The sequence below is a fragment of the Schistocerca nitens genome, chromosome 4, assembly GCF_023898315.1.
Source record: "Schistocerca nitens isolate TAMUIC-IGC-003100 chromosome 4, iqSchNite1.1, whole genome shotgun sequence".
NCBI lineage: Eukaryota > Metazoa > Arthropoda > Insecta > Orthoptera > Acrididae > Schistocerca > Schistocerca nitens.
The window spans coordinates 501124552-501151771 of record NC_064617.1 but is presented as its reverse complement, the minus strand read 5'-3'; the positions used below and the strand labels follow the sequence as shown (position 1 = coordinate 501151771).

At 43.9% G+C, this 27220-nt stretch overlaps 1 protein-coding gene and 1 pseudogene across 1 annotated transcript; one reads left to right on the top strand and one right to left on the bottom strand.

Moving 5' to 3' along the window:
• Window positions 1-13447: 13447 nt before the first annotated feature.
• On the bottom strand, window positions 13448-18125 carry LOC126251356 (cuticle protein 16.5-like). Its single transcript, XM_049951729.1, has 4 exons — window positions 18022-18125; window positions 16055-16270; window positions 15402-15557; window positions 13448-13863 (listed from the first exon to the last, which is right to left on the bottom strand). Exons 1-4 carry the CDS (start codon window positions 18031-18033, stop codon window positions 13594-13596), a joined length of 654 nt encoding a protein of 217 aa, XP_049807686.1. The 5' UTR covers window positions 18034-18125; the 3' UTR covers window positions 13448-13593.
• Window positions 18126-25485: 7360 nt separating this feature from the next.
• On the top strand, window positions 25486-25602 carry LOC126253888 (5S ribosomal RNA; annotated as a pseudogene).
• Window positions 25603-27220: the final 1618 nt, after the last annotated feature.

Sequence of the window (27220 nt, the reverse complement as noted above, 5' to 3'; positions counted from 1 at the left end):
CAGAAATTAACAGACTCTGAACGCGGAGTGGTAGTTGGAGTTACAGGCATGGACATTCCATTTCGGAAATCGTTATGGAATTCAATATTTCCCGATCTACAATGTCGAGAGTGTGCCGTGAATACTAAATTTCAGGTATTACTTCTCACCATGGACAGCGGAGTGGTGGACGGCCTTCACTTAACAACCGAGAGCAGCGGCGTTTGCGTAGAGTTATCAGTATTAACAGACAAGGAACACTGCGAGAAATAACCATAGAAATAATTGTGGGACGTACGACGAACGTATCCGTTACGAAATTTGTCGTCAATGGACTGTGGATAGATTGACATGTCCTGCAGCGTCTCTTCCGGGGTCGTGACCATATCGGTTGGATCCTAGACGACTGGAAAACTGTGGCCTGATCAGATAAGTTCCTATTTCAGTTGGTAAGAGCTGATGGTATGATTCGAGTGTGGCGCAAATCCCATGAAGCCATGGACCCAGGTTGTGAACAAGGCACTGTACAAACTGGAGGTGTGGACTGTGTTTCATGGAGTGGACTTGGTCCTCTGTTACGAAATGAACCGATAATTGGCTGGAAATGGTTATGTTCGGCTACTTGGATACCATTTGCAGAAGTTCATGGCCCTCATGTTCCCAAACAATGATGGAATTTTCATGGATGACACTACACCATGCCGCCGGGCCACAGTACTTCACAATTGCTTTGAAGAGCATTCTGGACAATTCGACCGCATGGTTTGGCCACCAAGATCAGACGACATGAATCCTATCGAATATTTTTGGGGCGTAATTGAGAGATCAGTTCGTGCACAAAATTCTGCGCTGACAACTTTTGCGCAATTGTTGATGGCTACAGAGGCATTATGGCTTAATATTTCTGCAGAAGACTTCCATCGACTTGTTGAGTCCATTCCACGTCGAGTTGCTGTATTACGCCAGGGAAAAGGCGGTTGGACAGGATATTAGGAGGTGCCCCATGACTTTCTCACCTGAGTGTATAATGAAGATATCTTGGATTGTATACGAGGCTAAGGTCCATACGATGAAATAATGCCTCGGGTGTTTGTTGCCTCCAATTGCATAGATGTGGAACGTTTAAACAGTGCTCCGAGGCAGTTGTTAGAAGAAGAGCCATTTGTAAGCCTTGTAAACACTTTGGCTGAAACTACATAATTCGTCGACGCTAGGGTAGTGATTCGCAATGTCGCCTTCAGGCAACGTGCTGTTTTCTTTCGCATTGTTAATCATATGCATCAGTATTTGTTACGTGTTCTTGTGTCAATGTTAAATTCTTGTGTGCATGCAGACCCAAGTCAAGCTATCTGTGATAGGTTCCTGGCCCAAATACCAAAACACACTTTAGCGTCATAATTATGAAGATAAAACTGTCTTATTCTCTTAACAAACTCTGTCAAAAATTTGTATTATCTTGAAAAATTATTTAACGATTTATTCTAGTTAAAATAGGCTTCAGTTTTGTTTGCTGCATAATGTTGTAATATAAATAGACTCTGATTTTTATGAGAAATCGACCAATACCTGATAACTTGACAACTGGAACAAATTAATAAATGGTTGTTATTACCGATTCCCTCAGATTATTCAGTTGCTGAACAGTTCAAAGAATACCCGAGTTCATTCAACTAGGGAACCCTGTCATACAATTATAAATGGTGGGACTTAATATAATCTCGATACGTTGGCGAAAATACATGTTCAGAGCTGGTGATAGGCACAAAACATCGTCAGAAATTGTACTAAATACTTTCACCGAAAATTATTTCTAGTAATTAGTTCACGAGCCCACTCGAAGTGTAAATGGATTCTTGGCAACAAAATAATAACATCTGAGCTTCATAACGGTTACAAGTGTTAGTGACCATAATGTCGTTGTGGCGAGACTGACCCCCGAAGCATCCAAATCCACCAAAAATAAACGCAGAATATGTCTGTGCAAAAAGCACATAAACATTCGCTTGACGCCTTCGTAAGAATCAGTGTCCACTCTTTCCTGTCTAACTATGTAAGTATGGACCAGATGTGGCTTAAATTTTTGGAAATAGTATCTGTGGCAATTGAAAGATTTACAGGAAATAAATTAATAAGAAACGGTACTGTTCCCCCATGATACACAAAACAGGTCAGAATACTGTTGGAGAAGCAACGAAAAAGCATGTCGTATTTAAAAGAACACGAAATCTCCAAGATTGTCAAATGGTTCAAATGGCTCTGAGCACTATGGGACTTAACTTCTAAGGTCATCAGTCCCCTAGAACTTAGAACTACTTAAACCTAACTAACCTAAGGACATCACACACATCCATGCCCGAGGCAGGATTCGAACCTGCGACCGTAGCGGTCGCGCGGTTCCAGACCGTAGCGCCTTTAACTGCTTGGCCACCACGGCCGGCCCAAGATTGTCGATGTTTTACTGAAACTCTAAACTTACCGCGAACTTCAATGCGAGATGGTTTTAATAGCATCCACAAAAAACACTGCATCGAAATGTGAGAGAAAATCCAAAGAGATACTGATCGTATGTGAAGTACGCTTGTGGCAAGACACAATCAATATCTTCGCTGCTAGATAACAGTGGTAATATTACCGATGACAGCGCGACTAAGGATTATTGACTTTAGTTTTCCCAAATTCCTTCATCAAGGAGGACGAAATAAATGTTCCAGAATTCGAATCAAGAACAGCTACCAAGGTAAATGCCTTAGAAGTAGATACCCTCGTTGTAGCAAAGAAGCTTAAAGCAGAATGAATTTTCACTCTACAACGGAGTGTGTCTCGATATTAAAATTCCTGGCAGAGTAAAAGTGCGTTCCAGACCGCGACTCGAACTCGGTACCATTGCCGTTTGCGAGCAAGTGCTCTACAGACTGAACTACCCAAGCAGTACTCACGACAAATTCTCACAGCTTTACTTGCGCCAGTAGCTCATATCTACCTTCCAAATTTCACACAAGGTCTCCTGCTAAACTTACAGGGCTAACACTCCTGGAAGTAAAGATATTGCTGTCTTAATGGCAAAAAATGGTTCAAATGGCTCTGAGCGCTATGGGACTTAACTTCTGAGGTCATCAGTCCCCTAGAACTTAGGACTACTTAAACCTAACTAACCTAAGGACGTCACACACATCTATGTCCGATGCAGGATTCCAACCTGCGACCGTAGCGGTCGCGGGGTTCCAGACTGTAGGGCCTAGAACCGCTTGGTCACCACGGCCGGCCGTCTTAATCACAGCGTGGGGGACATTTCCAGAATGAACTTCCTCTCTGCAGCGGAGTGTGCGCGGATATGAAACTTCATGGCAGATTTTAACTGCATACCGTACCGAGACTCGAACTCGGCCAGGAAGATTCAAGTTTAAAACACATGATAAAGATCCATCTAAAATACCAGTAAGATTGCTTCCCAAGTATGCTGCAATAATAGCGCTGTTGTACAGGAGAATAGAAAGTAAGAGCAAGAAAAAATTTTGTTACAAATCGACGGAGATGTCACTAAGTGGGGCACGTCTACCAGTTAAGCAATTGTCAACCAGGGAGGCTCGAAGTGCAAACAAGCTGGTAGCTCGTCTCATCGGACTTTGTGAAAGGTTAGCCGAGAACAACAGATTCAGCCCTTTGACAACAGTGCGGAATAGACAGCACGCTCTGCCGTCAGATGGCTAAATGTGAAACGTCCCCTATGAACAATTATACATGACTGTGCTTAAACTGACACACAATATTTTGCTAGCGCAACGCAATCTGACTTTCAATAATCCCTACAAAAGAATGGGCCCTGACTAACATTAAACTATACCTTTCACAAATCACTTACCTCACAAAAATCTTCGCTACTCAAGCTACTGCAATACAGCGAGCGCCACTACTGCCAGCTAAATAAAAGATTCAAAGTACTGAAGGCACTAACTACTGATAGGCATAGTTAGCAAATGAAAGATTTTGATAGAGAACAAACAATATATTTACCTTAATAGTGTTGAAAAATCATAATATATATAGCAGTTCATGATGTCCAGTACTACAAATTTCAAAACTCCGCCATCTCTCTCCCCACATCCACCACTGCTGGCGGCTCACCTCCAACTGCGCAACGCTACGCGCTGTTCGCATCCAGCTGCTGCTGCCCAACACTACAATGGCAGACAAAAATGCAAACTAGCCACATACTGTACACAGCACAGCCAGTGATTTTCATACAGAGCGCTACGTAACGTTGCCAATAAGAAAACATAAACAGCCTACTTACAAATGTAGTAATTTCACTCAGAGATGTCACAAGAACGCCTTTCAGGACACAAACTTCGCACAAAGGAACGCCATGAAACGATGACGTTAAACACTAGAGGAGCCGAGAACGCTGTCAGGCTCAGAAGCACATTCGATCACGAGTGTGGGGGCCATGAAGTACACGCTTGGTGTAAAATCTCCGCCTTCCTCAAGCTCATCCTCAGAGTGATGCCATTCCAGTTTCATCACAGATACCGATGGAAGACCAACTCTATTAAATTGCGTGTGAGCTCAACAAGTGTCTGGTGAAATCAACAAGCTGCCACCAACTTGGAGTCCAATCCTGCAAGTCCACGGGCGTCCAGTCCTGGAGGGGACTTGTGATGTGCAAGCCGCAGTCCTGCTGGTCTCAAGGGTGACTGACTGAGGATGGCCGATCTTCCGTGAGTGAAGAACCGATATCCCGTCTGCAAGCTGCTCAACTGTTACTGGAGCAGTACTAATACCACCTCACTGGCTGTGCGCTGGTACTGTCACTCGGCCACTCCATCGTGTTGGTGCTGGGTCTTCCGCCTACACTCCATGCCAACAACCGACAATAGGGGACTGTATATTTCTAGGGCCGAACCTAGGCGCAGCTTCACTCATCGAGATTGTTGAGACTCTATCGGCAGCCACGCCAGGCAGCGGGGAAGCGCGGGCGTTGCATCCTTATGCGACGGGGCTGCAGCACTGACCATCTCACGCTTTCAGCAGCACGAACTCAGCAACGTCGGTGCTAGGTAGCACCGAGAAGAAAGCGGAGTGACTGTTAAGCTCTTGCCAAAAATTACTGTTAGTTGAATGATATTTCGTTAGAGCCCCGGCACTCAACAGGCTCACTTCCGCTCTTCTCGATCTCCTGATAACAAAGCGACTTCAGTCCGGCTCGTAACAGCCCCATATTAGCAATCACATACAACTGGTCGCTTGACGAAAGTTCTGTGAATTACAAAATGACTTTGGCACGATACCTGTGTTGTACGAAAAGTGGCGATATATATATATATATATATATATATATATATATATATATATATATATATATATATATATATAGGGTGTTTCAAAAATGACCGGTATATTTGAAATGGCAATAAAAACTAAACGAGCAGCGATAGAAATACACCGTTTGTTGCAATATGCTTGGGACAACAGTACATTTTCAGGCGGACAAACTTTCGAAATTACAGTAGTTACAATTTTCAACAACAGATGGCGCTGCAAGTGATGTGAAAGATATAGAAGACAACGCAGTCTGTGGGTGCGCCATTCTGTACGTCGTCTTTCTGCTGTAAGCGTGTGCTGTTCACAACGTGCAAGTGTGCTGTGGACAACATGGTTTATTCCTTAGAACAGAGGATTTTTCTGGTGTTGGAATTCCACCGCCTAGAACACAGTGTTGTTGCAACAAGACGGCCGGCCGCAGTGGCCGTGCGGTTAAAGGCGCTGCAGTCTGGAACCGCAAGACCGCTACGGTCGCAGGTTCGAATCCTGCCTCGGGCATGGATGTTTGTGATGTCCTTAGGTTAGTTAGGTTTAACTAGTTCTAAGTTCTAGGGGACTAATGACCTCAGCAGTTGAGTCCCATAGTGCTCAGAGCCATTTGAACCATTTTGAGCAACAAGACGAAGTTTTCAACGGAGGTTTAATGTAACCAAAGGACCGAAAAGCGATACAATAAAGGATCTGTTTGAAAAATTTCAACGGACTGGGAACGTGACGGATGAACGTGCTGGAAAGGTAGGGCGACCGCGTACGGCAACCACAGAGGGCAACGCGCAGCTAGTGCAGCAGGTGATCCAACAGCGGCCTCGGGTTTCCGTTCGCCGTGTTGCAGCTGCGGTCCAAATGACGCCAACGTCCACGTATCGTCTCATGCGCCAGAGTTTACTCCTCTATCCATACAAAATTCAAACGCGGCAACCCCTCAGCGCCGTTACCATTGCTGCACGAGAGACATTCGCTAACGATATAGTGCACAGGATTGATGACGGCGATATGCATGTGGGCAGCATTTGGTATACCGACGAAGCTTATTTTTACCTGGACGGCTTCGTCAATAAACAGAACTGGCGCATATGGGGAACCGAAAAGCCCCATGTTGCAGTCCCATCGTCCCTGCATCCTCAAAAAGTACTGGTCTGGGCCGCCATTTCTTCCAAAGGAATCATTGGCCCATTTTTCAGATCCGAAACGATTACTGCATCACGCTATCTGGACATTCTTCGTGAATTTGTGGCGGTACAAACTGCCTTAGACGACACTGCGAACACCTCGTGGTTTATGCAAGATGGTGCCCGGCCACATCGCACGGCCGACGTCTTTAATTTCCTGAATGAATATTTCGATGATCGTGTGATTGCTTTGGGCTATCCGAAACATACAGGAGGCGGCGTGGATTGGCCTCCCTATTCGCCAGACATGAACCCCTGTGACTTCTTTCTGTGGGGACACTTGAAAGACCAGGTGTACCGCCAGAATCCAGAAACAATTGAACAGCTGAAGCAGTACATCTCATCTGCAAGTGAAGCCATTCCGCCAGACACGTTGTCAAAGGTTTCGGGTAATTTCATTCAGAGACTACGCCATATTATTGCTACGCATGGTGGATATGTGGAAAATATCGTACTACAGAGTTTCCCAGACCGCAGCGCCATCTGTTGTTGAAAATTGTAACTACTGTAATTTCGAAAGTTTGTCTGCCTGAAAATGTACTGTTGTCCCAAGCATATTGCAACAAACGGTGTATTTCTATCGCTGCTCGTTTAGTTTTTATTGCCGTTTCAAATGTACCGGTCATTTTTGAAACACCCTGTATATATATATATATATATATATATATATATATATATATATATATATATATATATAAGGGGAAGTGTGGGATCTTCCACACGAGCACGGAAAGAAATCCGTTAAATTTCGGCTACACATTAAATCACACGATTTTAAAATCTGACGATACAACTACACACCTAGGTATTACAATTACGAACAACTTGAATTAGAACGAAAACATAGATAAGATTGTGGGGAGGCAAACGAAAGACCGTGTTTTGTTGGTAGAACAGTTAGGAGATCCAGCAGGTCTAGTGAAGGGACTGCCTACACTACGCTTGTCCGTCCTCTGCTAGAGTATTGTTGTGCAGTACGGGATCCGCATCAGATAGGGTCATGGAAGACATCGAATAAGTCCAAAAAAGTGCAGCTAATTTTGTATTATGGCGAAATAGTATTAAGCAAACATTCAAGGTAAACGATTAACTTTGGTGGTGATCGATATTTCACAGCTTTGGTTGCAGTTGTGTGCGGCATTGCATGTTAAATAAAACGAATCACAATACCTAAAATTGTACTTAAGTGCAGCTTTTGCATATTAAATAAACAAGAAACACAGTATCTTAAATTGCACTTGAGTGCGGGAATAATGCAAATTACGTGACTGGATTAGTTACAAAGCCGTCCGCGGTGGCCGAGCGGTTCTAGGCTCTTCAGTGCGGAACCGCGCTGCTGCTACGGTCGCAGTTTCGAATCCTGCCTCGGGAATGGATGTGTGTGACGTCCTTAGGTTAGTTAGGTTTAAGTAGTTCGAAGTTCTAGGGGACTGATGACCTCCGATGTTAAGTCCCATAGTGCTCAGAGCCATTTGAACCATCAATTCTAAATATTTGTCTGTTGAAGCAAAATGCCTTTTGACCTCTGTTGTTCAAATAAATTGACAAATTTCATTTAATGGTAATAAAAGGGCTTAATGATTTTCCCATTATCAGTTACAAAATTTTCAGGGTGACTGCAGGATGTCTAAATTGTGGTTGCTATGTGGCAAACGGAAATTACAGGTAGACTCTGGTGGGAGCTGCAGTGAAATTTAGCGGGCGGTGATCCGACTGCTGGTGTCTCGGCGGAAGACGCGCTGCACGTCGTCTGGCGTCGTCTCTTGGCAGCGCGAGGGCAGCAACCAGTACAGGAGTACTGGGTCGTCAACTCCGAGAAATGTCACCTGGGATCGGTTGACTGCGGCGCGACGCGATTGCGGTGGGGGGCGCCGCCTCCATCTCCTCTTTCCCGGCTCGATCACAAGTGTCCTCCAGGGCGATATTTTCTCGTTCTCCAGAGCTCCAGAGCTCCAGAGGTCTCCAAGGCGTGGCCATAAAAACGGTTCCCTAGCTTACATTCTGCTTCCAGCTGATCAAAGTTACTGTTCATCGTCCTTTTTAAATGTACCGCCCACAAGTCCCACCACTGGATGACCACACGCAGACCTACTCCTTCACTAGGCGAGCTCCCTGTCACCAGTTAAGCGGGGATATCCTCTGTTCTATTCCTTTATTATCCCCTCCACCTCTGAAAAAATCTCCTTCCACGGCAGTGCGATCTTTTCCTCAGGAGAACACTTGCCGTCAATAAAAGGTTCCCACAGCAGGCGTTCTTTCTCTGAGCAAACTTTATATCATTTATTTCACATCGGCATTTCAGGTCCCTAAAGAGAATTCAATTGCCATCTGATCCTCCATCAGAATGTGGATCCTTTCTAGTCTTCTCCTCTTCTCAACAGCACAGGAAAACGTTATGGGGTGTAAGGGTGGTTGTGCCCAGAGGAGAGGGGAGGGTCTGTCTTCGGTCAGTCGGTGATTACCTGTCTCCCACAGAGGAAGTGGCCAGGTGTGGGTTGGCCAAGCCCATATCCTAAGGTCTCGTACGAACTTTATTTTTTTAGCATTTCATTGTACTTGTGATTATGACACAGCTGCGTAAAGAAGTTAGGGCTGCACATTAATTTCGTAGGTTAAGGTAGATGTTTCCTTGCTCAGAACCATGCAGAAAATTATCATAACCGTTAATGCGAGAGAGTCATTTCTTGATTAATTAGTGTCTCACAATGCATCAAGTTATCAAAATTGTTCGAAAAAGTTTGTTCAATAGCTTTCTAGTGGAATAGTAGATGTAGACGATCAGTTAACAATTGAAATTTTGGGTTCAGTTATTGCAATTTCATTATTCTTTAAATGTATGGACCGGCGACCGTAATTTTATCTTGCTATTATTCGTAATTACAGTTTTGTGGGACCTAACAGAAACGATTTGCAATGCGCATTGTTTTGTACACCGAGTACAATATGTTTTGGGGAAGAATAATTAGCTGTGAGTCCAAATTGCCTAAATTAACCATTGATAACATGGTCATGGTGAAACTTTTTGTAAAACTACATCTCACACGACTTGTTTATTGTAGTGTAGAACAGGTTATAGTAGCACTAATTTCATGGGTCTTATAGAGCACATTGCCTTGATTCCGAGATTTTGCGCTGGACTTAGGTCCGCTCCAGTTTGTAAGATTTGTAACACTACTTATGCTTTTTAATACTCCATTACGGATCCTTCCTACAAATAATTTTGATGAAATCTTGTGAATCCTACTGTCATCACACGGTTTAACTTGGAAATGATACAATAAACGTGTATGAGGAGTAATTGCTAGCCTGATCGGCTACCATTTAAAGCTCTTCTTGTGTCCTCCTACTACGCATTGCGTACATGATTGTATTATAATGCAGCTTCCCACATTGTCCACGTGGATTAAGAAAGGGCAATACACGGTAGTACGTATTTCAGGACAGTTAAGTACACAGAGATACATAGCAACACATCAAGTGTACGTATTTCAAATTATGTTACTTCTATGCCTATAATTATACTCCATAATCTACTGAACTTTTTAATTAGTTAATATTTTAATTCCAGTTTTAGTTCCAAGATTTGTGATGACTCATATGGTAGGGGTTCTCTTTTCTGGTAATTTGCGAAGATCTGGTACGTTTTCTAGTATGAATCGAGAAATATTCTAAAGATCCAGTTTACCTTGGTGGATTGAAGGTTCGCAATTCACTCTAGGTACATCCCATAAATATATAATCCTCTTTATGCATGAAATGATTTATATTTTGCAGTTATCATGTGTTATGTACTTGTAAGCTCAAATCCTTTATTTACATTCAGCTCGTTGTTGTCAAGTCATTCAATGTAGGCTGAAACATTTTTATGTACAATATTTACCTGTGTGTTCTTTAGAATGGACAGCCTTGTCTTTAACTCGTTATCTCAGCGAACGGTACATCGGACAAGCACCTGATATTTATACTTTTATGTTTGTTCGTTCGCCAACTGCTAACAGCGCATCATTTTGGTCTATCAGGAAACTGTGTACAGTAATTTATCCCATGTTTCACAGGTAGTTTCAGTTTCAAGCACAGTTGTTGAAATGAAATGTACGGCTTCGGATTCGAGAAAGTAGACTTGGCCAGAGCTGGTATCAGACCTCCAGCGAAGAACGCGAAGGCTGAGCATCTTGTCTTATTTAAAATGCAAGCAAACAATATTCTAGTCCAATTGATAATTACATGCAGCGCAAAACATCGCTTGTGTAAAAGTGAAATTTTTGTTGAATCTGAATCATGAATTAGAACACCGTTGAGGTTCATTGCTGCATTTAATATACGAAACGGATTTCCTAATGCCATCATTTATTTAGGCCCTGGCAGCGAATCTGAAGGTGGGAGAATTGATATAATTTTATTACAGAAAGGGAATGAATGTGATAATAAACTCAAGATTTAGGTTACTTTGCAATTTATTACAAAAGACAATCGGAGTTATAAAGCATAAAGAAACAACTACGTGAATTTGAGATCATAAAAAATAAATGAACAAATGAAAACAGGCGAATGGAAGGGCTTGTTGCCTTTCAACAGTTCATATTGAAGCTGGTGACAACTTGTTACGAAATCTTAGCTACGAAGCGAAATTCTGGAGTTTAATTTGTCTGTCTCAACACCTTTCCCATGGAATTGAAAGTTGTGTTGCGAGTTATATTCGTCATATTTACTGTAAGGCGACTGTGCTAATGTTTCGGGTGGCTTTTCATGCACGTCTGTTTTAAAGTGAACCGATTTACTAATTACAGAGGACATGGAACATGCAAAAGACAAGGTGTCACGATTGTAATCACATAAACATTGAACTAAGATATGATGTGATTTCATACAAGTCCAAAATTTGACAAGCTGTGTTCTAAAGCTTCAATTCTGAATATTCCTTCTATTTTATTGAAGTCGACGGAGATCTTACCACAGCTTAAAATGTGAAATCCTTCGTGGATATGCTATCTGATCACCATCCCCAAATATAGGAGCACACAGATTAATTCCTCACATACTTTACTATAAAGTGACTACCATTCTCACTGAAAACATAAGGAAGAAATATTCTGGAGCTCCATAGCAGTGACAACCTCGGCCTTCCACTAAAATGTCTACAGTGACTCAAATGAAACTTAAACCAGGATTGCCATTTCGTACCTGCACCTTGATTCTTCAGAAAGAAATGCCCTGTTTTGCCGTAGTTTCTTCTGAGATTATTTTCAAATTATTTGAGCAGAAGAGAAAAATGCCATGGACGATTCGTCGAAACACGTTAATTAGCTTATATTCAGTCGCCAATAACTACTGGAGACGTATCTCATTCTTACTGCACAAACTACATTGATTAAATATAAAACGGTAAATGCTTTTCTGTATTAAAGCGACGCTAACTGCGATTTCTCTACGTTGAACATTACTTAGAAAAGTTTGGAAGCTTCTTTCGCGTATATTTTTCGTATCCGATTTGTAGGTTTACTTGAGAATGATCTTTAGTGCGAAAAAGGACGAAATATTTTGAGAAATTTGCTAGCAAATATTTTTGTCAGTGATATGAGAACTACGTTTGCCATTAGTATACTGGTTGCGCCTGTCTCTTCTTTAGAGCACAACTACGATGTGGATTCGCATCTTGCGAAGCGTTACGGATCAACCAACGGTACCTGCGGGATGTTTACATAATGAAATCGCAGGTAGTTGACATTGACGACCAGGTAAATCATTTAGCAGGTAATGAGCGCCTAAAATTGTCGACGGAAAGGGCGTGGCCTGCTAGAAGCACTACTCTGACCTTGTCGGAATTTTAAATGCGTGACTCTGAGAGTGTGATGTAATTTCGTCACCTGCGTGCCGGATCTGGTTACTCGTGTAACATCAAGTGATCTGTTTGGAGCTATGCTTCCAACAAAAGTTAATACGTCTGTCCAAAATCTTCCATTTCAGGGGAACTCTGTTTACAGCCAAGTGGTGCCTACCATAGCAGTTTTCCCTCTGTGTGCAGTCTGTGGCGACAGGAGTGCGAGGATCGAGCATAACTGTGATATTTACGGAGCGCCATCTTTCCAAAACACTGCCATACAAAGGTAACGTTACAAACGATAAAGAATCGCTTAAAAATCATCATGTTGAATGTATACGTTTGTTTACAGAAATTGAAATCGAAATAACAGATTAAGACAAGTGCAGTATCTCGAGCAGAGAAAGAGGAGAAAGAAACTCTTGTAACAGGAGGCATAGGAGACCGATGGGAAGGAGAAAGTATGTAATGCCCTCTTCACATCGAAGTCGTTGGACTTTAAAGCGAGAGTGCTAAAGCATTCCGAAAAAGATTACAGTGGCTTTTTATAATGGAAGCAAACTCGACATTCACCTTTAGTGATCTGAGAAAACAAAGAAAATTCTACATACGGATTTCTGGTCTGAGATGCTAATAGCAAGCACGGCTGTATAATGTTATCTAAGTTTTGATATTCGAATGACACGTCTAAGTAACCCGGAAAATGTCACCGCTAAAATACAGGAAGATAAAACTATTTTATATGGAAGTTAAGCATGAATCAGATTTTCTATAAAGCGATACCAGAAAGGGGAGAAAATATTTGCACAAACAATGTTCAATAAGCTGTGCTTTTAAAGTGTTGTACGGATTTTGGTCATAATGTTGGTGATTGTAGTGCTTTGCGTTTTGATATAGCTATCAAATAGCATGAGAAAGTACTTGACAGAAGCACTTGCTCTAGATTATGCATTATTTAGTTCTGTATATGTTACATGCCTTTTACAATTTATTTCTTTTGACAAAGTTATTACCACATTGTGCTTTCTCAGCGGGACATATTTCGGAATATTTTAACCCTCCATTAACTTTAAATGTTCGATCAACAAAATTTATGGTACAGTGCAAGCGAAGATAGCTTTAGTAGAGGAATTAGGGAAAAAAGGAGTCATAACAGAAGAAGTGATTAAAGAATGTGTGATTTATTGTTGGAAATATACTATTTATTCACAGCTATCGATCAGTCGAGGATACGAACAACTTCTTCCTTCACAGCATTATGCGTAATGAAAAAGTGGTTCGTCGGCAGTGAATGTAGCATCAGGTCTTCTAATGGATCTTGACGATGGGAGCGGCCAGTGTCTTGTAGTGGACGCCGCCGATGCCGTAGGCGGTGACGGCATGCCCAGCGACGACGGCGGGGGCGGCGGCGTACGCGGCGATAGCGGGGGCGGCGTGGGCGGCCACGGCCACGGGGGCGGCGGCTAGGGGGGCGGCGATGGCGGCGACTGCGGGGGTGCGGACTTCCACCTCACTCACCACCGGCTTGGGCACGGGGACGTCCACTGGGACGCTCTGCACGCTGACTTCGGGCTCCACCTGCGCAAACAAAACGTCAGCGATACTTCCTGAGCGGGACATTCTTCAATATTAAAACTACATCAACTATTTCTCGACGGTAACTTTTTTTCAAAGACTTACATACATTTCATGAAAAGTTCTAACAATCATAACTTGTTGATACTTTGTTTAAATTTTATTTCCGAGACATGACCCAAGATACAGCCCTCAACAGGTAACCGTGACAATAAGAGTTTCAGCCTAAGATTACAATAAACTTGGCTAAATCTGAAACTTAGCTTCGCCAGCTTATATCAAAGAAAAGTGGAATAATGATGTAGAAAACCTTACATAGTGAAAAATATCGCTAACATCCAAACAGTAGTGATATAGAACTCAATTTTCATATCTTTTGGATAAATTCTATCCGTGCACTTTAACGATTTATGCAATGAAATTGACGAATTACACAAGATAGTTGAAATTCAACCAGCTACAGTGATGGAAAAGAAAACTGCAGCACCAGGACAGAATCAGTACTGATCAACACAGTGAGAGACTTTTCAAACACGCGTAATTGGCTGCAAACCGTTGACGGAGATGCATTTCTTAAGACTTTTTCCTTGGGCGTTTCAGATCACACGCGAGGACTAAAAAGGTGTTGAAAATATCTACTTTGTTATCATTGCCGGATGATGAGGTATGTTTCTTACAACAACACGGAAATAAAATTTAGGCAAAATTTGGCTGGTAGCTGTATCGAAACATGTATTTATAAAAGTTGTGTTACATACCAACTAAGTATCAGGTCACCAAAGTAGTATGTATCATTATCTGGCCGAAAGAACAGACGCCACATATATAATTGTATATATATGCCTCGATGGGCATACGACACTTCGAATGCGGTTGCATACCAGCATTCGTTCCCTTGCGGGAATACAGTGAAGCTGTGAGCAACGGAGAATATGAACGGGTTGGTGAGCAGCACTTCGGAAGTTGGATCGGACGGGAAGAGTTTCCGGATAGCCGAGATCTTTAAGGCAAAGTGTTTTACAGAAGCAGAACATCCAGGTTGGACTTACGGTTCGGCACAAATTTTCAAGTGAAGCTGTTGAATTATTGCAATGCCAAAAACAGCTACATCATACAAATTTCCCTTTAATTATCGAAGAGTTACAATGTAAACTATTCAGATCATCTGATGAAGATTAAAATCGAAAACGGTTATGATACAACTTTAGTAACGTGAGGCTAAAATAAATAAAGTAGCAAATTTAAAAGACATTCACTGAGTATCACGCAGCACATTGCCTTTGATGAAATACAGTAGCTGTTAACATTGGAGACTTCGACGATCGACCAAGAAGGAAGCCTGAATTTCTAACTGTGACTATAAGTTAAGAAATATGACATTCATCGTGTCGTTCAAATAAAACGAATAAAGAGCAACTTTGAGATTAAAATCATTAGATTCGGTCCTGAGCTTTCATCGGAGCAGTACGTGGTCAACATTAACACTGTGAAAAATTCTAAAATGTTGGCAGGTTTTAGGGGTCGTTGGGTGTGTGTCTTACCTGCGTGATCTGAGGGGTGATGGTGGCGACAGATCTGGCTGGGGCGATCACCTGCTCCTTGGAGACGGTCTCAGCAGGTGTGGCCAGAGCACCCAGGTTGGGTTTCAGAACCTGAGCGCTGTAGCCAGTCACCACGGGTGTGGAGGCGTAGTGGACCTGCACAGAGAACGACACATTGAACATAAGCAGCGCACTGTGAAGCCGAAACACCTCTTAAATGAGGGAAGGGCGAAAGTCGATTGCTATAAGGTAGCCGTACATTATAAATCCGAAAACAATAAAAAAGAAAATTGCTGGGTTCTGTTATCTGTTGAAGTGAATAGATACTGATTCAAGAGGATTATCTATGTGATTGTCTTTTCCGGCGTTCTCCCGGTTTGAAGATTTCATTTTATCGTGTATTATTTCGAGGATTAACCTGGTCATCTTCATAACGTGCTACAAGCGATAGTATTGTGTGAACTTGCTAAACACTCGACATCCGACTGTTTGCCACTATACTGAATTCTTAATATGTAATATGTAATAACCTTTGAAAAATGGTTTCAACGTTTGCTCCTAGCTTACGCTATAAAAATTTGGCGAAGAGGTACAGGTCGACCGATTATTAAATAACGGAAGGACGCTGACACTGATCTTCGAAATGAGCTCACCTGCTTGGAGACGACGGTGGCGCTGATGGGGGCAGCGATGGCAGCGGGGGCGGCGTAGGCGATGCCGGGGGCGGCGGCCACGGCGGGGGCGGCGTAGGAGATGGCGGGGGCGGCGGCTACGGCGGGGGCGGCGTAGGAGATGGCCGCGGGGGCAACGGCGCCATGCAGGAAGCCGGGCTTGGCGGAAGCGAGCGCCACCAGCGCAGACAGCACCACCTGCAAGCACAGCACGCAGCCGCTACAGGGAACGGAATGTACAAGGGGCCGTTGGCACGGATGTAGCGTGCTCTTCACACAGCGCGCAGAATTCTTCACTCACGAAGCGATATCGTCCAGAACAGGAACTTCACTCCTTACTGTGTTTGAGACCTTTGACTAATACTCTGTAGTTATGATCTCCTAGAACAGTAAAATCAAATAATAACTGGCACAATGGCTTATCACCCATAATCAAATCCTCAGATTATGTTAGAGAAACGAACAGATGTTAGGAGAAGTGATACCTCTGTCGCGAAACTAACTGGAGTAAGTAAACAGCAAATAACTGCACTGTACAGAATTCATGATTCATAATTGGTTTCGAGAGACTACGGTCAATATCAAGTAACTAAACGTCATTTTTCATGTGATCGCGGACGTTGATCACTTGATAATGACCATAATGGGTCGTAAGCGGTCGCGAATAAATGAATTATGTGTACTGATGAACAGTTGTTGTCAACCGTGTCATGGACGACGATAATATTGGATGCAGAGCCGTGTTTACGAACCGCCTCCCAATCACTCTCACATATCCCGATTTGCTCCCACAGAAGAAAGAAAATATTCCATAATAGATGCGATTTTTTAGAATGCAAAATCAAAAGCAAATTTTTGCAGTGTAGTTCTTATACTTACTTGCCACGAACATGTTGTAATACTGTTGTAAAATATTGTACAAATCAGTCCTGGTAGCATCAAAACAGTTTTATTCATAAGTGGTGACTTGTTTCAACCCAATCTGGATCATCTTTAGTGATGACGCGCGGAAACAATTGCATGTAGCAGGAACTCTGGACACGACCCACCGCGGTTTCTACACTTCCTACTCCGTGCCATCGTCTCGACACGTCATCACTCCGAAAATAATCCACACCGTCTCGGAACCGATCTCCACTTATAAAAAAAGTATTTTAGGCTTTCAAGATTGTTATGTACAATATTTTATTATTAGCTCAATATGTTTACAAAGAGTTTTTTGTAAGATGACAAATGTATCTCCTTTTTTCATCCATATGTTCCTCTCTGGGCTGCTGAGTTGGAGTCTAATAGTCTTTTAAACAGACGTAGCGTTAAAGGGTAACAATGAAATGATGTAGCAACGTAAATATTTTAGGGTCTCACTAAATAATTTGTTCGAAATCAGATACAATTGCGAGTGAGCTAATAACTTGCGTCCTCTCGATACCACCAGAACAAGCGCAAACTCTAGTACTGTTTTTTTTTTTTTTTCGCGACAAATACAAATGACTCGGCAGCGGAGGTAGGTTTTCGTACGAGTAAGCGCCTAATCGATAGTAAAATGAAGCTGAACGGAAAAATAATTATGTATCTACAATCCTGAGATCTTCTCATGGTAGAGTGCTCTGGAAGCACGCGTATGTACTCCTCTGGCCTCACTGATGTCTAGAGTCTACGTCGTCACCACTTGTTGTGCAGTTATTGAGCTACTGCCAACTGTCTGAGCGGTTTGTCGGTTGTTGTGATACAACGTACACAGTGTCACCGACAACTCTGCGTCCAAATAATAAAGAATAACTCTATATTACAAGTAAGCGGCCTGCGTTATGTAGCAAGCGTGGAAAGTGCGATATGAGATACATAACGCTGTCCGAAATGTGTCTGTACATGAAACGAGGAAAGCGCGCGGGAGTTGTGAGATTTGTCGCGTGTCCTGAAACGTAGTGACGGGCAGCTGCGGCACTTACCAGCTTGATCATGTTGGAGAGTCCTGAGTGCTGTGCGGAGCGTCCAGAAGTGCCGTCAGTGGCCGCGCCGCCGCTTATATAGGGAGGAGGGGGCCGGCTCTGCGGCGCAGGGCGTGTCTGGCTGTGTGGCCCGCGCGGGGTCTCGCCGGGCAGCGGCAGCCGGCCTTGGGCCGCATCTGCCCGCGGCCTTGGCGGCGGTCCGTAACACTACCCCCGGGCCGGCCAGGGGCGCTACCATCTGCTTCCTACTCGGCTCCGATGGCGCCGCTTCTGTGTCTGGCGCCCCCCAGAAACATTGCTACGTGTCATGGTGGATGACCCCGTACAAACACTGGACTTTTCTGGAGACTAGAAATCTACTTTGTGGGAATCACCATGGGTTTCGAAAAAGACGATCGTGTGAAACCCAGCTCGCGCTATTCGTCCACGAGACTCAGAGGGCCATAGACACGGGTTCCCAGGTAGATGCCGTGTTTCTTGACTTCCGCAAGGCGTTCGATACAGTTCCCCACAGTCGTTTAATGAACAAAGTAAGAGCATATGGACTATCAGACCAATTGTGTGATTGGATTGAACAGTTCCTAGGTAACAGAACGCAGCATGTCATTCTCAATGGAGAGAAGTCTTCCAAAGTCAGAGTGATTTCAGGTGTGCCGCAGGGAAGTGTCGTAGAACCGTTGCTATTCACAATATACATAAATGACCTTGTAGATGACATCGGAACTTCACTGAGGCTTTTTGCGGATGATGCAGTGGTATATCGAGACGTTGTAACAATGGAAAATTGTACTGAAATGCAAGAGGATCTGCAGCGAATTGACGCATAGTGCAGGGAATGGCAATTGAATCTCAATGTAGACAAGTGTAATGTGCTGCGAATACATAGAAAGAAACATCCCTTATCATTTAGCTACAATATAGCAGGTCAGCAACTGGAAGCAGTTAATTCGATAAATTATCTGGGAATACGCATTAGGAGTGATTTAAAATGGAATGATCATATAAAGTTGATCTTCGGTAAAGCAGATGCCAGACTGAGATTCATTGGAAGAATCCTAAGGAAATGCAATCCGAAAACAAAGGAAGTAGGTTACAGTACGCTTGTTCGCCCACCGCTTGAATGCTGCACAGCAGTGTGGGATCCGTACCAGATAGGGTTGATAGAAGAGATAGAGAAGATCCAACGGAGAGCAGCGCGCCTCGTTACAGGATCATTTAGTATTCGCGAAAGCGTTACGGAGATGATAGATAAACTCCAGGAGAGACGCTCAGTAGCTCGATACGGGCTTTTGTTAAAGTTTCGAGAACATACCTTCACCGCGGAGTCAAGCAGTATATTGCTCCCTCGTACGTATAGCTCGCGAAGACACCTTAGCGATAAAATCAGAGAGATTAAGAGCCCACACAGAGGCATACCGACAATCCTTCTTTCCACGAACAATACGAGACTGGAATAGAAGGGAGAACTCATAGAGGTACTCAAGGTACCCTCCGCCACACACCGTCAGGTGGCTTGCGGAGTATGGATGTAGATGTAGATGTAGAAATTAGAAACATTTCACTATGAAATTCAAAGATACAGTATCGACAGCAATAGATAGATTCATACCGCATAAGTTAATAAGAGACGGGACTGATCCACCATGGTGCACAAAACACGTCTGAACACTGTTGCAGAAGCAACTAAAAAAGCATGCCAAATTCAGAATAACGCAAAATCCCCAAGAGTGGCTAAGTTTCACGAAACCTGGAAATTTAGTGCGGACGTCAATGGTAGATGCTTTTAATAGTTTCCACAATGAAATATTGTCTCAAAACATGGTATAAAACCCAAAGAGATTCTGGTCGTATGTAAAGTACACCAGTGGCAAAAAACAGTCAATACCGTCACTGCACGATAGCGACGGAAATGTTACCGATGATGGTGCCACTAAAGCGGAGTTACTAATTACAGTTTTCCGTAATTACTTCACGAAAGAAGACGAAGTAAATATTCCAGATTTCGAAACCAGAACAGCTGTTAGCGTGAGTGACATAAAAGTAGATATCTTAGGTGTTGCGAAACAAATATCACTTAAGAAAGACAAGTCTTCCGGTCCAAATAGTATACCAATCAGGTTTCTTTCAGAGTATGCAGACACAATAGCGCCTTTCTTAGCAATCATATAGAGCCGCTCACTTGACGAAAGGTCTGTTCCTAAAGACTGGAAAGTACCACAGGTCATACGAAATTCCTAGATTTCTAGGAGGTTTTTGATACCGTTCCTCACAAGTGACTTTTAATAAAATTGCTTGCATATGGAGTATCGTCTCAGTTGTGTGACTGGATTCGTGATTTCCTCTCAGAGAGGTCACAGTTCGTAGTGATAGACGGTAAATCATCGAGTAGAACAGAAGTGATATCTGGCGTTCCGCAAGGCAGTGTCATAGCCCCTCTGCTATTCCTGATGTATTTAAATCATCTAGGTCATAATCTGAGCAGCTCCTTTAGATTGTTTGCAGATGATGCTGTAATTTACGGTCTAGTAAAATCGTCAGACGATCAATTCCAAGTACAAAATGATCTAGAGAGAATTTCTGTATGATGCGAGTAGTGGCAAACAGCACTAAACAAAGAAAAGTGCGAGGTAATTCGCATGGGTACTAAAAGAAATCCGATAAATTTTAGGTATGCGATAAATCGTACAAATCTAAGGACTGTCAATTCGACTAAATACATAGGAATTAGAATTACAATTACAATTAACTTAAATTGGAAAGACCACATAGATAATATTGTGGGGAAGGCGAAACAAAGACTGCGCTTTGTTGGCAGAACACTTAGAAGATGCGACAAACCCAATAAGCAGACAGCCTACATTACACTTGTCCGTCCTCTGCTGGAATATTGCTGCGCGGTGTGGGATCCTTACCAGGTAGGATTGACGGAGGACATCGAAAAAGTGCAAAGAAGGGCAGTTCGTTTCGTGTTACCGCGCGATAGGGGTGGTTTTCTTTGCGGCGAGATCTGTTTACGAAATTTCAATCACCAACTTTCTCTTCCGAATGCGTAAATATTTTGTTGAGACCCGTCTACATAGGGAGCAATGATCATCATAATAAAATAAGAGAAAGCAGAGCTCGGACGGAACGATTTAGGTGTTCCTTTTTCCCACGTGCCGTTCGAGAGAATTAGTATGAAAATGGTTCGATGAACGCTCTGCCAGGCACTTAAGTTTGAATTGCAGAGTAACCATGTAGACGTAGATGCAGATGTAGATGAACATCTTGACCGAACGATACCGAAGTCACAGTCGAATATTTCCACGTCTGTGGAATAAGTTGACTAGCTGCGAGGTTATTTTCACCACAGTAGAAATATACAGGGTGTACATGAAGTCCGTGAACACTTTCAATTATTTATTGCAAAAGAGTTAAACATTGTACAGGTGCCATACATATTGCATTTTGAAGAGAAACTCTGAAGGCTTTTTTTACAAACATTCGATATGCGAACACTCGGCACCCGTCAAAACGATAATCGAATTCTTGCCATACTCGTCCCAGCATGGCATCGTCGACTGTGGCTGTCGCTTCCCGTATTCTCTCCCGGAGCTCTGCTACATCACGTGGCAGAGGCGGTACATACACCAGACCTTTAATGTGTCCAAAATGGTTCAAATGGCTCTGAGCACTATGGGACTTAACATCTTAGGTCATCAGTCCCCTAGAACTTAGAACTACTTAAACCTAACTAACCTAAGGACATCACACACATCCATGCCCGAGGCAGGATTCGAACCTGCGACCGTAGCAGTTCCGCGGTTCCGGACTGCAGCGCCTGGAACCGCACGGCCACCGCGGCCGGCTTTAATGTGTCCCCACAGAAAAAAAGTCACACGGCGTGAGATTTGATGATAGGGGAGGCTATTTCATGAAACAGCTGTCCCCTTCTGTAGCACGGCCGATCCATGGATGCGGCAGCTCCGTGTTCAGTTACCCACGAACTTCACGATGAAAATGGGGTGGAGCCCCATCCAGCTAAAACGGAGAGTTAGATTGCATTTGAGGCATTAGCCATTGCTGCAACATGACCAAGTAGGAATATCCAGTGACAGTGCTCTCGATGAAGAAGAATGGCTCGTACAGTTTGCGACGTGACATGGCACAAAACACAATTACCCTTTGGGAATCACGCTAAATTCAATGCAATCGTGTTGATGCTTTGTACCCCAGATGCGACAGTTACGCCTGTTCACTTTCCCATTAGTGTGAAAAGTGGATTCGCCGCTAAAAATTAAGCAATCAACAATGCTATCCCCATCCTCATTCAATTGTTGCAACTGCGACCAAAACTCAAAACGCCCGTCTTTGTCAACGTCATTGAGCTACTGCACTAGCTCCAGTATGAATGGTTGCATAGACAGCTTCTGTCGCAGGACTTACCACGTTGCCATTGGAGCCATTTCGAGTTCACGGGATGCACGACACACTAATTTCTTTGGACTCCTTATGAATGTCTCTCGTACGCGCTCCACATTCACTTCACTCACACTAGAACGTCCGCTTCTCTTTGCCGGGCATAAGCAACTCGTCGTAACGAATTTGTTGTGCCAGTGATAAATGGCCTTCCTTGTTGGTCGCTTCTTACCGTACTTGATTCCAAACATCCGTTGAACAGCTGTAGCACATTTGTTTTTGTCAAACTCCAACGCACAGAAAGCTCAATCCGCACCAGAACTCGCCATGTTTGCGACTAGCGCTGACAATCGGCAAATTATCAAACTACGCTGTGGCGGTATACATGAAAAAAAAAAAAAAAAAAAAAAAAACTTTCTGGGTTTCTCTTCAAAATGACATATGTATGATATCTGTAAAATGTTTGGTTCTTGTGCAATAAATAATGACTTTATGTACGCCCTGTATTCGCTAAACACATACACTGTCCATCACGTTAACGTAGCCACGGCCTATGTTCAACTTCAACGTCCAATAACCAATCAAAGACGACAGGTAGCATCGCAATCACTGAGGAAACGCGGAAAAAATCTTAACTGAAACGGCTAGGTTTGTAAACTGTCCGCTTACCTCCGCAGTTAAAGTATACCGAGCAGGCAAAATGGTGCTATCTTAAACCGACAGCCGCGCGGAGTGGCCGCGTTGTTTGGGGCCCCATGTCACGGATTGCGCGGCCCATCCCGCCGGAGGTTCGAGTCCTCCCTCGGGTGTGGGTGTTTGTGCTGTTCTTAGCATACGTTCGTTTAAGTAGTGTGTAAGTCTAGGGACTGATGACCTCAGCAGGAATTCACACAAATTTGTACATTTCTTTTAAAACCGACACCGAGGCAGCTGTGGTGCAACACGGGCCATAGATGATTGGGACGACGACAGCTGCGGAGATGTGTACAGTCGAATATACGTGCAGCTGTTGAGTAACTGATCGCGCAGATGAACCAAAAGGCTACCAGCAGTATCTTCTCAATGAGCATTCAGTAAACGTTGCTGCGCTTGGGCTTCCACAGCAGGCGCCTGGCTCATACATCCATTCTGACTGATGTTTATTGGCGAAGAAGTATGGAATTTGCGCGTCAGTACCACAACTGGACGTCCACTGAGTGGTGACCGGCTGCCTTTTCAGATGAACCACATTTTGTGCTCCATCGGACAGATGAAAAGTCTGAAACGTCCGAAACCATGCGCCCTGGCACAATTGTTGGAAGGGTCTAGGCCCGAGAAGGGAACGTTTCGGTCCGAGGAATGTTTTCGTGGCATTCCCTGGGCGATCTCGAATTTTTTGGAAGGCACAATGGAACAATACAAGTACGCATCTACTCTAGTACGCATCTACTCTTAGGGGCCATGTGCACCTTCACATGCAGTTTGGTTTTTCCTCTGCACGATGGCATCTACCAGCAGGACAATGCAACGTGTCACATAGCTCGCAGTGTACATGCGTCTTTCAAAGAGCATCAGGATAAGTTTCCCGTATCCTCCTGTCCACAAAACGGCCCTGATTTATACCGAATCGAGAATATTTGAGACCAACACGATCATGCTGTTCATGCCATCGTCAACCAAGAAACCTAGCGCAGCTGGCCACGGCGCTGGAGTCGGCATGGCTCCACGTCCTTGTCGATACCTCCCAGAATATCATTGACTCTTTCCGCACGCCTCGCAGTGGACTGCGCTGCAAAAGGTGGTTATTCAGGTTCTGGACAAATGGTCACATTAATGTGGCTGGACAGTGTAGAATGCTGTACATGTATGTCAAGGGTATAGGGTATGTCTTCTCGGGTGGACGTCGCAACACAGAGCGCCCAGAGAATGTGCTCGTGCAGCTTACTGCCATCTTTAGGAGTCTGAGAAAGGCCGAATTACTGGCATAAGGAGCATGTCATCATCATACCATGTGATGAACCGCGTCCCGCATGAATGTGTCAAGCTGATAAACAGTATCGTTTAAAGTGCTTCGACCGTGTGCTACCCGCCCGTATAGAGGTGCGTGCTAAATCGCCCCTTCTGGGACAGGGAGGTGTGCCGCCCCAGGATCGAATCCGCCTGGTGGACTAACGATGGAAGTCGCTGTGCCAGCCAGCCTGGATGTGGTTTTTAGGCCGTTTCCCACTTCCGACTAACTAAATGAATACCGGGCTGGTATCCAAGTCTCACCTCAATTACACGGTTCACAAACATTTCGAATACTTTCGCACACAGTCGCATGAATAACACTATACAAGCACAGTTGGGGTACACACATTCCGTCCCGCAGAGAGGCTGAAAGGGGGACGGGGAGGGGCTGTCAGGGTGGAGACAGGCATGGCTCTCGTGCACCTCTTAAATTAACCATGCTGACCCTGCGCAGATGCAGGACAAAGGCACAAGAAAAAGAAGTTTCGACAGTGTGCTCTCCCGTTACCACTACGACTTCGTCTGATATTTGATATAATTTGAGTTAATGCCGTTAATTTCGTGCATTTCTGCAGATTCGCCTCATTTGAGGAAGAATGTGGTAAACTCTTTTCCATAATCCTTTTCAGAAGTAGTCGTATAATTCAGTTTTTTTTATTTGTTGGTTTTCGGTACACGCCCATACAGTCATCTCAGTAGTGTATTGTCAATTGTGATTGTACGAACGTAATGAAAACAAAACGCCCCGTCTCTGAACGGAGAAAATCTGCGACAAGGCTGGAAATCGTACCCGCTCCCATTTGGTTAGCAATCCATGTAATTCAGTTACTGATTTTCTTCCGTTAAGAGACATCAGCGATACTGTTTAAACAAGAACTCAACAAAACAGTGGAACGTTGGTCTTTGCGCTTTCAATTACACTCCAGCATTAATATACCATTATTCCCGAAGGAGTCACACTGCGTACATTTCATCAACAGTTTACATATCTTTACTGTCCTTGAAACACCAAAATATTTTTTTTGTGAATAGACGTCCTCGAACTATCATAAAAGCAGAGGTATACTTCTAATATTTGGCAACGGCTTTGCCGCAGTGGATACACCGGTTCCCGTGAGATCACCAAAGTTAAGCGCTGTCGGGCGTGGTCGGCATTTGGATGGGTGACCATCAGGCCGCCATGCGCTGTTGCCATTTTTCGGGGTGCCAATTGAGGAGCTACTCGACCGAACAGTAGCGGCTTCGGTCAAGAATACCATCATAACGACCGGGAGAGCGGTGTGCTGACCCGACGCCCCTCCTATGCGCATCCTCTACTGAGGATGACACGGCGGTCGGATGGTCCCGGTAGGCCACTCGTGGCCTTAAGACAGAGTGCTATACTTCTAATATTTAGTACTTCTCTTAAAAAAAAAAGATCATATGCATCATGCAAGGACGGCCGGCGACTACCTGGGTATGCCATTCGGTGACGTGATCATCTCTCACCGAGAGAAGTATAGCAGTCAGCGCTCGTCACATATCTGCGACGTACACGTACCAAGTAAAAACAACAAGACACTTCTTAATTTACAGTAAACAAAAATATTATTGTCATAAACGCATTAGACTAATTATATATGGACGCAGGGTTGTCGGTGATACTGTATACGTTGTATCACTACAACCGACAAATCGCTCAGACAGTTGGCAGTAGCTCAATAACTGCACATTAAGTGGTGACGACATAGACTCTGGACGTTAGTGCGGCCAGAAGAGTACATACGCGTGCTTCCAGAGCACTCTCCCACGAAAAGATCTCAGGATTGTAGATACATGGTTGATGACATATGGAAGTTTGGGTCTGGCCTTGAGTCGTGTTCGGATTGGCTAGTTTTAAGCGACCGCTCGCGATAAGCGGAAAATCCGGGTTCGAGTCCTAGTCCGGCATAAATTTTCACTGTCGTCAATCCATTATACAGTTGATGGTAGTCCATCTTCGCAATTGCGAATGCATTTCACGGATCGCAGGGTTATTCCTGTGACTATGACGAATAAACGGACGGCAACACCTGAAATCCGGCAGAGGTTACAGGCAGAGCATCACATGGTCGGGATCAGATTATCGAAACCTGGGTTGAGATCTCTAGCTGCCATGCGTCGTTGACCACTGACACCATACCACCGACAACAGAGAGTTCCATAGTTAGAGTGAACTGCGACATCTAGTACTATTCTGGGACCGGTTGCTGTGGCCGAGCGGTTCTAGGCGCTGCAGTCCGGAACGGCACTGCTCCTACGGTCGCAGGTTCGAATCCCGCCTCGGGCATGGATGTGTGTGATGTCATTAGTTTAGTTAGGTTTAAGTAGTTCTAAGTCTATGGGACTGATTACCTCAGATGTTATGTCCCATAGTGCTAAGAGCCATCTGAACCATTTTCGCTATTCTGGGACTTTCGGAAATGGGTCTCACTTATGTTTGGGGCTGTCAAATGAACGTCAACGTGTCCGTAGGCGAACTGGTGAAAGAAACAGGAGGCAGCGATTCTCAAGACCCATTTCTCTCCAACTGGATTCGTTGTGTGGGGAGCTACTGGGCATGACAGAAGGATTGATTTGGTATTTGTTGAAGGGAGACTGTACGCTCACCAGTAAGTGTCAAGAATGAAAAAATCCTATAGTCGCACCTGCATGATCAGGATACCAAATGGGATATTTCAGAAGGATAATGCAAACTCAACATTTCAGCTCACAAACACCTTGATGAATGTACAAATCCTCGACTGGCCTGCCCGACATGATTTGTCACCCATAAAGCGTGTCTTGGATGCGA

Coding starts and splice junctions, on each gene's coding strand:
- LOC126251356 (XM_049951729.1), bottom strand. Junction 15,558..16,054: donor CCACCGTCGTCTCCAAGCAG/GTGAGCTCATTT, acceptor TTCTCTGTGCAG/GTCCACTACGCCTCCACACC. Junction 13,864..15,401: donor TCACCCCTCAGATCACGCAG/GTAAGACACACA, acceptor TTGTTTGCGCAG/GTGGAGCCCGAAGTCAGCGT.